General features: G+C 36.1%; 1 protein-coding gene across 2 annotated transcripts in view; it reads right to left on the bottom strand.

The window, feature by feature from the left end:
- LOC149579614 (phosphatidylserine decarboxylase proenzyme 3-like) overlaps positions 1-8,547 on the bottom strand; it is a 327,375-nt gene extending 318,828 nt beyond the window's left edge. Inside the window, exons 1-3 of one of the 2 annotated variants that reach the window (XM_089786119.1) lie at positions 8,394-8,543; positions 8,066-8,303; positions 7,902-7,981 (exon numbers count right to left, since the gene is read on the bottom strand). In XM_089786119.1, coding sequence (XP_089642245.1) covers positions 7,902-7,981; positions 8,066-8,263 — 278 coding nt within the window. In that variant the 5' untranslated portion in view covers positions 8,264-8,303; positions 8,394-8,543. Of the gene's footprint in view, positions 1-7,901; positions 7,982-8,065 lie in introns of both variants that reach the window. The other variant, XM_089786112.1, reaches the window with a different exon arrangement.
- Positions 8,548-12,888: the final 4,341 nt, after the last annotated feature.

Raw genomic sequence — 12,888 nt, 5'->3', positions numbered from 1 at the left:
AGATGTCCCCTGTCTATTCCGAGTAGGGAAGGCATTTCACGTTAGAGATCGTGTGGGGATAAGTTGTGGTCCGAGGTTGGGTGGTTAAGCCCCTGGCAATGTTTCACCTCTCCCCAAGATGTCAGTCATGCGTCAAACAAAGATAAGCTATGCATTCAATTGTTTATCGAAAACAGGTATTATCACTTTTATTTAGAAGGAGGTAAGATTAAATTGAGTTATTTCATTATAACCGTTACTTTACACCTAGATGCAAGAAATAGATTTAAGGATTGATTTCATTTATATGAATAACGAATAGTTACTGTCACAGTTAAATAATCGGAAGGAAAGGAATCTGAAGCCTTAATTGATTGAGTGATAGCGGGAACCCTAAATGATATAGCAGTATCAGAAGCCCTAATTGAATCTGTGGTAGCGGAAGCCCTATTTGAATCCGTGGTAGCGGAAGCCCAATTTGAATCAATGGTATCGGAAGCCCTATTTGAATCAATGGTAGCAGAAGCCCTAATTGAATTAGTGGTAGCAGAAGCCCTAATTGAATCCGTGGTAGCGGAAGCCCTAAAAGATTCCAATGGTAATCGATGCCCTAATGATTTCAGTGGTAAGTGATGCCCTAATTTTATGTAGTGGTATTTAATGATAATTGTCATTTGATTTTGATTTAACAATATTGAATAGTAGTCGCTTCGTGATATTGTCATAGAGGTATTTGTGGACTAACCTAGGTGGTTGCAGAAGCATCCCTAGTTTTGATTTCGATCTCAATTTCTGAGGTATGTGGATTTCAATTTCTGTAGTAATTTCATTTGATGGTGTTTCAAGTTTTTAGTTAAGAAATTTTGTCTAACTATTTTTAAGGGTAAATCTTATTCACATGAACATGAATGATATAATTGTCTTCCTATGAAATAAAGTAATAACTAATTTTCTATGAGCGTGTTAGTTGTAAATTTAGACCCGGGAAAACCGGATGTTACAAAAACCCACTGCACATTAATAGCTTTTATAAACGAAATGGGCACCAACCCATATTACATAAATTGGCACCAAATCACAGAGACCCTGATAGAACAGCCCTCCTTTACACACCAACCCCGCTTAGCAGAAGCACCACCTTTAGTTTGAGCACCGACTCAAAAATACATTGAACCTGATATCATAAAAAATTGTTACGACATCAATCTAAATTTTTATTCACTCACTCCTTCAATTTCACCAACCCAAGAAATCACACACACACAATAGAACTCCTACGCATCAGTCCTTAGTCACTCCAATATCTCACACCTTCATTCTTTTTACACACACTTGTAGGAAAGTATCATTTTTCAAAAGAAAAACTCATGTTTTCCTCCTATTAAAAAATAAATATCTTGCACCACCCAGTAATTGCCAAGAAGATCGAATCCTTCAATATATTTCTTCCAAATCCTCAACATGCTCAACACAATACAATCACATCTCTGTCACATGCACAGCACCGAAAATGATCTTCACACATAAAGTATACATTGTTCCACTCAATACAATTTATTCACACAGCCTTGAGTTATTTTGCATTGCACTTCACAAAGCACACTGCCCTCAATTGAAACAAATCAGAGCTCAATTCAAAATGCCATACACACCACACCTCAACTCTTATAAAAAACGGATCCATCATTAATGATATGCACAACTCCAATGATGCACACAACTCCAGTAACTCCCCCATAAGAACAACTTGCCTTTAATGTTTTCCAAAATCATCCATTGATCAACTTGCCTTCAACATCTTCTGAATCCATGCGTCACTGGTTTTAAAATATCTCCGGAATTGCCTGCAGAAATTCAAAATACATGGCAGCCCAATTCATTATATATAGCCGCACTAACCAGAAAATTGCCAACAATATATCTGCAATGAACCCGATAAACCAATACTATTGTACCTCTCACTAATAATGTTTTCTTTTTTCTACAAATTGTATCAAGATGAGATTCTCATTTAAAAGCTTATAAACGAAATGCAATAAAAAAACATTACAACGAAAACTAGAGTCACCACACTTAAAATAGGTGAACAAATTAATGATTTGATTCAACCAGGACCGCCGAACTTTATTTCCAAAGCTTTCCATGATGGTGAGAACAAATAGTGAATGCTTATTTAATTTGGCTGCCATATTCAAAACTAATGCAGCCCCCAAAAAAAGAAATCGAGCTTCTTAAATATTCAAACAATGACATGGCATATAATTTGACTTGGTACAAGCAAGCGGCTGAAGAAGACAAGCAGTCAACTCAAGCAAACAACCCAGCAGCTCAACCACACAAGCAAGTAGCTGATCAATAATCAGCAGCTTTATAAGCATTTCATTCCACTTCTTGTGAGCATAGTGCCCTGTTACATTGAGTAATCCTCCAACATTTATACGACCTAAATCATAAACCTTTAATATCAATAACCAAATATTCAATATTTAATACCCATTGTAAAAAAATTGAAATGATTTTGCTCCGGCTATAGTTGGACTTGATATTCCTATTTGATTTTCAAAGCCCAACTTTAATGGCATTGTTATTTGCAAAGAGTCCAAGGACACAACATTGCAGGCTTATTCAACAAAGGGATTGTTGGAAACTGACGGCTAAGATTTAAGATAACTATACAATGAGAAGTTGCCAGAGAGAAGTAAGGAGGATAGTTATCAAGAAAGGTTTCTTGGTAACAAAAGGATAATTCAAAATGCAGTGAAACAGAGTGATAATGACATGCAAAGTTGAAACTCCGTGAACTGTAAAGAGGATTTCTTATCTCTCTTTATATCATATTAAGTGCCAGTTGTTTCCTTGGTTTACTTCATATAAATAATAGCATAAGTAGGATGGGAAGGGTTCCATAAGGTCATTGAGAGTTGTTGGGGTTGTTGGGATTGTTGAGCATCCATCATTTCACATATTTTGAGATCATTACACTCAGTTTGTTTAGAGATTACCTATGTGCAAAGCCTTTGCATGATCAATGGGAGACGGTTTAATCCTAACCTTGCCTTCATCTTAATACAAATCCTCACCATGTCTCTGTTTTAATACAGGTGCTAAAGACTATTCTTTAAGGTTCTTGTCATAGTGAAGACAGTAAGAAGATGCAAGAGCCTTGAAAAAGGAGAAGATACTTGAAAGATTCAATATTAACACACAGGAGGCAAAGAGGAACAGAAGATCATTGAGGGCAACCATATAGAGGATAGCATGTGGTTAAAGCAATGTGCAATAAAGGGACTGTCATAACACCTAAAGAAGTAGAGTTTGTAGTCAAGAAGGGATGGTCACATGCACATGAGAGTGTTACACAGACAAATGCAGCAGCAAAAGATAACCCGCAAAACAGTCACAAGAACATTAAAGGTCTGCCTAGCATCACAACAACAGCCTGTACACAACAATGCATAAGGGACAGTCATTGTTTGTGAATGACAGACTTTATCAGAACAAAGGTGACCTATAAGTGTATGCATGAAAGCTTACTATGACAGTGGTGGAAATTGTAGAGTGAAGATTCACAAAACATCCTGATGCACAAGAAATATGAAGACAGCCTAAGGACAGTAGGAAAGAAAAGAACAGTTCACAGACCAAAACGAATAGTGAGCAGCCCTGTGAAGCATTGAATGGGTGCTGTGCTGGTAATGGTGGCAGTCTCAGACCAAACAAAACAAAACATGTATTGCAGAGATGAAAAGATAGTGAGGAAATCGAGTACGAAGATGACATGTAGAGGTCAGGAGTTTTTTATTTTTTGACAATCCCAAAATGAAGAAAGTTTGAATAGTCACGAGTATGAGAGGTATTACTGAGTAGAGATAAAGGGGACTGAGTTTTTTATAAGAGGAAGAGGCATAAAGGGGCATGTTTATAATTCCAAGTGGCATTTTCACGTGGGCAAATACATTTCAAGGGCAATAAACACGTGTGGGCAGCTATTTCAAGGCATAACAAGTCACTTTGGATCAGTCTAGAGGGCCTTTAATAGCCTAAATCAGTTCTATCCGACCTAGGACAGATATGAGCACCATGAAAGCATCTAGGAGTGAATTTAGCATTTTGATGACTTGAACAGAAGTTGCAACAGATGTAGTGAGCGATTTTAACCAAGTATGAGCCAGCTGAGAGCATCTGGGAATTGTCTGAGGTGTCTCATCAATAGATGGGTCAAATAGGAAGAGTTTTTTTTTTGAAGCCACCTAAGAGCATTTTTGAGGGTTCAAAAGTAGCAGCAGTTCAGTTGGATATCCAAATCCGTTTGACCCAGCAAGCTTAAGTAACACTTGTCATTCTCTCTCAAACTCTTTTTTCTTTCTTCTAGCAAGCTGTTGCACTATAAAGCACATCTCTTAGGCTTTTTTTGAGTTAGTTCTTGCTATTTTAAGCTGAATACTGTAACCTGAAATAAGTTCTCTCTTGCCTATTATGTATTGTAACTCATTTTCAGACTTGTATAAAACTGTTGAATCACCTTTTTCTATCAATAAAAATCAAATTGTTACCTTCTTTGAGCTGTTTCAATGGGTAAGTTTGTTCTAGATGATTGCTATAATCTTGTCACGATGGTTTTCTACTTGATTTTTGTCTCATCCCCATTGCCTTTATGTAGACAGATGCTTATTTTGCAGGATATAACTTGTGTTGACCAAGGGTAGGGATTAGGTCATGACACCTTTTCCAGCTCCTTCTTAAGTTGTCCTTTGTGATGTCCCCAATTAAGGCTGCGTTGGCCAGTCTATTTGGGGTAGTTTTGATTAAACAAACTGATTAATTATTTAAAAAAATTATCAATAAATGAAAGTGTAATATAATTTTGCCCTTGGCCGACCTGTGTAACATGATGGGATATTTGAAATGATATTGCAATAATTCAATTAAAGCCAGCTTTGATAATTGGTGTTGGGAGGCCGAATTTAGCTGTGTGAGATGAGTATTGTATGACTGAGCCAACCTAATTTGGGAGCAGTATGTGTGTGTGTGTGTGTGTGTGTGTGTGTGTGTATAAGGATTGTTTGGTAAAAGATAATCATCATGGATTTGGAAACAAATTTCTCTAAGGAGCAAGAGTGTCTGCTGGGATGAAACCCCAAAAAGGCACAAAGCAGGTAGAAGAAAACCCCTGTCTGCATTACTCTAGTTCATCATTTGCAGGTCTTATCGGCAAAAAGAATAAAGATCACACTCGTGCATCTGTAGCAGATAAAAGGCGAATTACAAGCCCTACAGAGAATTGTGGATTGAGCAGCAAAGGAAGGATTCAGGCACCACTGCCCCACTATCCTATTGCCCATATTTTACAAACATCAAACTGAACTGAGCAGAGATATCTGCAAAACAATGATCTTTGAGTGGACTTTTGGGCAGTATACTGCAGGAGTTCTTTGTATAACACCTCTGGAATGATCATCCTAAAGGCTTAATGTTGCAGGACTATGTTCTCATTGGTTTTCCTTTCTATGAAAACAAATAGTTTATCTGCATTATGTTAACCCTCTCTCCTGCAAATAAGTTGGCAGTAGTTGGGTCCGTGTTTATAATTAGACATTTACATAAAGGTTCAAATCTGCAAATCCTTTTATTTCTGAGTTTTCAGATAAGTGAAGCATTCTTTCTTTTTCTCTCTGGTTGATTAATGATAAAGATTGCATAATAATAGTGGAACACTGTATCCTTAGTATTTTCAACCTGGTTATGAATAACTTTTGAATGTGCATCTAAATATTTGACTTGTGTATGTCATGGCTTGAGAAGTTCATCATGTTGTGCATTTGAAACAGCAGCATAGGCTTTGAATTCTAAATAGGTGCATCACAGTAGTAGTCATATGTTCATTTCAAGTTATCACTTTCCCAATTCTTTAACAAAGCTAGTAGTTTAGTTTAGGGTGAATCTCCAAGGGAACCAGCCCTCGCTTGAAAGCTGGTTTTAACTATCAGAGACCACACTCTGTGAGACCATCCCATGTTTCAACAGGCATTTAAGTTAAGAACTCAATTAGTTGATAACAGTTGCTATGTGCAACATGTCATGAGATTGGCAAGTTGTAGGTTTTGACACCACTTACCTCTTAGGTGTTGAAGATGGTTCTAGAAACCATGGGTGCCTACCTCTGTGTTGAGCTCTATGTATATGTTGATACCTTAGTTGATTTTATAGTGTGTAGAGCTCTATATATATGTTGATACCTTAGTTGATTTTATGAGATAGGTTGATTATTTTCTAAGACATTGTTATGCTGCCAGAATTGCTTCAGAATTATCTGTTGTAGCTGCTCCTAGAAGAGCATAGACTTTGTACTTGTATTCTCTATGTTTTGGAGTCCACTTTTTTCCCGAAATAGTTTTCCGACGTAAATCTACTGTCATGTGTTTATCTGTTTAAATCTGAAATTTGTATGTGTTTAACTAATACATTTAAAAGGTTTGTAAGAATTGTTTGCATTATCTGTCATTTTAGATTTAGCATTCGGAAGCATTATTCCGTACTTTGCTTCCTATCAGACATCAGATATCATACTACATGATAGCTTATTATATAGACTCAGAGTAGTGTTGGTAAGCAGAGATTTAATGAAACACCTAATGATTTTCAGCTACCAGAAAATGATGAAATACTCATCAAGACACGTGGTTCCAGGAAACAGATATTTTATCCAAACGCAGAAACTTATCTTGTTAGTTCTATGGGGAGAGTGGCGGGATGAGTTACACCAGAACGGGGATAAAGTAAACTTATACTCTCTAGCTGAAACTGGTGCAGATACTCTATTTGCGACTGAGAAAGCTTACACTTTCAGCTTTGTACATAGGCATCCATATAAGCTACAGCAGCATAGGAATGACAGTGCCTTGCAGTCTCTGGATGTTTTCAATCACTCTAGAACAATGATCACATTCAATATAATGACCCAGATGTGGAGCAGAATTTTCAGCAGTGTAATGATACAACGCAGGGGTGAAATCCTACTTTCATGAGACATTCTAAATCTCAAGAAATGCTTTAAAACTCTAGAAAACAAAACAGAGAAAGGAACAAAAAAATGGCTACATTTGTATCGTACGCATCATTAAGGTGGTGACACATAGAGAATTCAGATTCAGAAAGACACAGAAGGCAGAGCACACGACAAATTCTAAATCAGTAAGACGAGGTTTTGATTATAGATTTGATGCAAGCTATGTGGAGGAACCGGTAAATTGCTAGAAAAAAGCCATTAAATCGTAAATATCCAAGAGATGGGATTGAAGGAATTAGAGATGCATTCCGTGAGAAATCAAGAGGGTTCAAAGTCAGCTGTATTTGAAAAAAATGGGAGCTAAAGATTGTTTTAAAAAGTTCCATGTCACCTTAGGGACTGAAATTAGTTTGTTTCAGATTTGTAAGTTGTGATATATCCAAAAGGCCTTGGATTGTGTTTGCCATTGAAGACAGTGAACGATTTGATTTGTCACCTTTGCGGGACTTTTTCTTTTTCTTTCCAACAATTCAGGTTCTCCAGCATAAAATCCTTGCGTATTCAACTATCGGTTGTTTGCTCCCATTTCTTTTCGATTTCAAAGTAATTAATTAATCCTAGAGTATAGTATTAATTTATTCATTTAAATATGAATGTTGATGACTATTTTAGGCCATAGCCATCTCCAAGTATAACAGCACCGGTGAAATCCCACGAAAATTAAAAATCCAATTATTAAAAACCTTCAACTCTTACACAATTTCTCTCTTACTAGCAACAACTCTATACAGGGCAACAAAAAACCACTTGCCCTGATTTCAAATTATCCTAACCAAGCACCAACATGAAATTGCAAAAGAAAGTCCGCACAAAGTAATATTATCAGCAAACTATTCCAAGCTCAAATGCACTCAACTGATCTGAAGTCGCAGATCTAAAAGTTTGTTGCCCAAGGGAAAAGCAAGCAAACCATTTGTCCTTGAACTGCATATCCGCCTGTATGAATGAATATCATAAACTTATTAAAAGCAGAACACGAAAGCAAGCATGACCAAAAACAACATTCACACCCTCCCTTACCTGCACAAGTTGGAAACGCACAATTCCGTAAAAATCGTCAGCAGTAAAGAGTTTCTTCTCACCACCATTACGTCTACTACTACTGTAATGGCTTGACCTACGTTTTAAAAATTTCTTCTTGAGACGGCTGCGCCGGCTAACACTGCTCTGGTCTTTTTCTTCCTCTTCAGATCTACACCCTGATGCCGAATTCCCCATCACAATTGTTTTCCTCTGCACCACTTCTCAAGTCTCTGTTCTGTATTGTTTCTTTCTGAGCTCTCTTCGTCTAAATACTAGTTTAAAATGAAAAATAAAAAATAAAAAAGACAATGACCACCTCTTTTACCTGCCGCTCTCTCTGCCATTGATGAGCTCTGTTAAATATTTCTGGTCAGCAGGCGCTCAAATTTGTCAACATGTTTTTGTTACTGTTTGTCTCATTCATTCAGGATACTGGAAGGTCTGTTGAATAAGTATATCCGTTGAAAAAAGAATTATGTACGAGGGAACTGAAAAGCCATTTTATTACGTTATCCCCGAAATTGCCTTTTGCCTTTCTTTTAATGTTAAAAAGGTAATCCACTTTTAGGTCAAAAACAACTTATGAAACTTACGGACAAAGTATAAATGTCACATCATTATCATTAATGAAAGAATATTCATAGTGGCTAAATAACTACAACATATGGTTTATAAAATGAAAAATATAAATTAAAAAGTATGTTTTATTTTGTTGCTTAGATTTTTCAGTGTATATAGTACAGGAAAATGAGTAACTTATGGAGGGTGATACTTAATTTTTTTTTCAATTCTATTTATTATATAATTTAAATTAGCAACACTTTGTGATGTATAGGTGATTTGGTTTCTTTTTATTATATAATTTACATTTCAGTTGGGATCACCTTGTGGTGTAGTGGTGACTTGGTTGCACTGTTACTAGTACAATCAAGAATCAAATCCTCACTTGGCCCAAACAATGTTTATGTTGGTTGGGCCCACCTTTGTTGCCATGCATGGTAGTGGAAAGGTGCACATATATGGCGTACTCATGGTGGAGATCACGATGTTGAGGTCGCTCACTAATGGAGATGGAGAGAGTGATAGTCAACTCTCACAATCGTCGGTGAGCTGCAAGTGCTCACAGCCCTTGTGTTGAACCCACGTCAGGTGTGTTGGTTGTGCACCTCAGGCTTGGCGTCCCTATTGGACTTATGTGCTCGCAGGTCTTGGTTGTTGTATTCGGCAATGAGGTCAACTAGATTTGTGTCCTCATTGGTTCATAGCTCTAGTCAAAATGTTACTGATCAAAAAATAATAATAATAATTTACATTTCAGTTGGTTATTTAGCCACTGTCCTTACCTGTGAAACTAGATTCGATGGTCGTTCATCATAAAACATCAAAGGCGTAGGCATATTCTATTGTAATATTTGAGGGTTTTTTTTATTTGATCAAGGAATTTGAACTTCTTGGTGGTGAGTCATTTTGTTAGTTTCTCTACTACCAAAATTTCTAGTGTGAGGTATATCAATCGTCTTTAGTGACTAAAAATTATTGTATAGATGGACATTAAGTCCCCTAATCTTACTAAGAACCCAAATCAAGAGCCCTCTCTCTTACAGCCTTGGTATGGTAGATATACTACAAGGGGATTGCATTGTCCCCCTAAGTTACTCATCATATGTGTTTCCTTGGAGTATAGATGGAAATTCTTGGCTTGGCATGGATTATTTATAGCCTTCCAAGAAGAGTGTAGATGTCACCCAAATGGGGGTTACTCTAACTCACCAAACTCCTCAAAAAGCTCTAAGTATATTTCATCTTCTCTTACTTGCAAAGGTATGTAGTACAATGATTAAAGAAATATCAAGTTATGAGTAGTGTAATCTAATATTTATCATAGGTAGAATACATATTTTGTGCTTGACAATTAATGATAAGACTTGTGTAAATCTTGGGCTTTGAGGAACCTCGAAAACAAAAGGGCTTTAAAAATCCTTGAGAATAAAAGTATTTTACAGTTTTCTATTTTTTGTCTTGCATGTTTTCTTGCCACAAAATGAACACTACAAGATTAATAAAACATAGTCACAATCCAAAAGCAAACTTCCAAAAATTATTTAAAAACACAAAACCATCGTTCAACGTATCTACTTGATATTTGGTGTTTATATTATTTAACACATGTGCCTAGACAATAATGTGTATCTCTCTCTCTCGACTAAGATGATTTTTTTATAAAATAAAATAAAAATACCCTTTGGCATTTACACTAGTTGTTTGATATCTTCTTTTTCAATGCTTATGCTAGATAATTGATATATGAGCCTCTCTAAAATGTAATAATCTTGTCTGAAAATCAAAAAAAATCTCTCACTAATTATGGCTTATATGTTGTCATTGATGGAAACATTGTTGATCTCATAAGTCTCATTGGCATGAAGCTTGTGAAATATAAAGGGTGTTGTCATTGATGGCCAAATTGATCGACAACTAGTCAAAGGAAGAAGATGTTACAAGGTATCATGGTCACTGGTAGAAGGTTAAACTAGTATGCACACATTGTAATATTCCACCAGCGACAGATAAGAGTGAAAGGCAATTGATCTAGATCATCAACAAAGTGAGCCACCATGGATGTGATGGGAGAGAAAATGCATTGAATGGATGTGACAGTAGCAAAGAGTGAGTGGAAGCGAGCAAGGATGAAGGCTACTATTGGTTCACAGACACACTAGAAGGGATACTAGTCTAGACCCTAGGAGTAGGGGCCACAGGTTTTCACTAAGAGGATTAGATATGGAATTCAAAATTTTAATTTGAAAATGAGCAGGATAATTTGGTTAGACTAGAGAGAGAAGAGTGTGTGGAACAACACAAATCCGATCAAAGTATAGACTAATGAGTAAAGCAGTTGCAGAAAAAGAAGATACAACAATAAGATACTTGGAACAACCAAGGGGAGAGGTGAGACCAGAGTTCTCGCTAAGTAAACAAGGAGATTAGTGCATTTTCAAGGATACACAAAGATCTCCAAGGCAAGCCAATCCTACATTTTAGGTCTAATACATTAAATTGTTTTATTACCATCACGTCTAGTTGTAAAACTTAATAGGGCAAGCTTCAATAGTAAAATTATTATAAAATCCTCTATCAGGGTGTGCCTCATAAGGAGATTTTCAAATCTTTTAACAATGTAGCTTTCATAGGCTTGTGTAACCCTAACAAGTTATAGACATTCCTAATAGTATGTGTTTCTAGAATAAATAGTTGTAGCTCCTAATAGGGAAACCCTTTACATGCATTATAAGGGCTAGTGAGTCTATTATCTCCACTATGGTTTTCATCCTTTAATCAAGGGTTTACACATATAAATCTGTATGTCAACTTGATGAATGCTTTTACATGTGAATTTACTTGCTTTTACCTTATTACATTTATCTTGGCTTTAATTGTTAAGTGGTACATAGTTTGTTTAGAATGGTTAAAGGAGTAACCAATTTTAGAGTTGGTGTTGATTTACCCCCCTCTTAGTACTAGTTGGGACCAACAATTGGTATCAATGCACATATCCCTATTGCAACAAGTCTAAAACTTAAGGGAATATCCAATGGCATCACTTATAAGACAATTGGAGGAAGCACTGGACAATATTGAAGACCTGAAGGACAAACTTATAACGTCCTTGATTAAGAGGAAGAAGATGATGAAAAAGCTTAGTGAAGGTCAAGAGGTTATCGAACAAATAAAAAAGCATAGCAAGTCAGAAGAGTCAGAAGAAGTTATATCTGACTTAATGACTTAGAATGACTAGTTGAAGGAAATTGTTTCTCAGATGAGCAAGGAAAAGGAAGAATTAACCAAAGAGGTTATTAGAGCTCAAGTTGAATGAGATGTTGACATCTCATCTAGAGATGAAGTTAAAGGAGAAGTCAAAAGAAATGATGTGCAAAAGAATGAGGAGAGAAACCATCCTAACATGGAACACTTCATGGAACTAACATAGCAAGTGTTCAAGCTCATTGTAATACCACTCCTTTACTATCATTGCAAACTTAGTTGTTAAAGTTCTATATGACTATTCTATAGATATGTTAGTCCATATTTGATATTTGAAATGCAATACTTTGATATGTTGAGTAATTGATTATTTAGGTTGTAACAATTTCTTAGCTGCACTAATGATGCTTTTATTGCTCTTAGTTAGTTAATGAAATTACTTTTATGATGATGTCATATGGTGTGTCTTAGAAAGATGTTTATTATGTCCTCACAATGATGAGATATTCATGTTAGAATATCATGTTATATATATTTAGGATTTACTATTATACTTACTCCATTCTTCCATGTGTATGGTGTGCGTGTGTGTGTTTGTTTTACATTTATGTTTGACGTGCATGATATGGTTGAGGGAGGGATTCGTTGTCACCTGCTAGTTGGGATCTATACCATGTACCACCTTCCACTATTGTCTGTTTAGCTTAGATATATATGCACATGTACATGCTCGTCTTTTATACAAATTTACAAATACTAGACATTGACTTCCCTGAATTATCAGGATGAGCGTGCCCTATCACAATAACTCAATGGTAAGAATGAGGAGATAATGTATAGGTCCAATCTTAGCCATAGCCTAATTACATTGTAGTGCCTAGCCCTAGTTTGCACTCTGTTATTATTGCCAAACTCTTTTAGGCTAGTTTTATGTTTGATGATTAGTAGCATTATCTTTCAGATTATCAGATATTGTTTCATATTCAGTTGATTTTATGATGAGACTACTTGGTACTATTTACTTCATGTATTCATAATTATACCTTGATGATGATTAT

Source organism: Cupressus sempervirens, chromosome 1 (assembly GCF_028749045.1).
Source record: "Cupressus sempervirens isolate cs-2001-9-10 chromosome 1, ASM2874904v1, whole genome shotgun sequence".
NCBI lineage: Eukaryota > Viridiplantae > Streptophyta > Pinopsida > Cupressales > Cupressaceae > Cupressus > Cupressus sempervirens.
The sequence above is the reverse complement of the archived record's forward strand: the minus strand, read 5'-3'. Positions and strand labels throughout refer to the sequence as shown.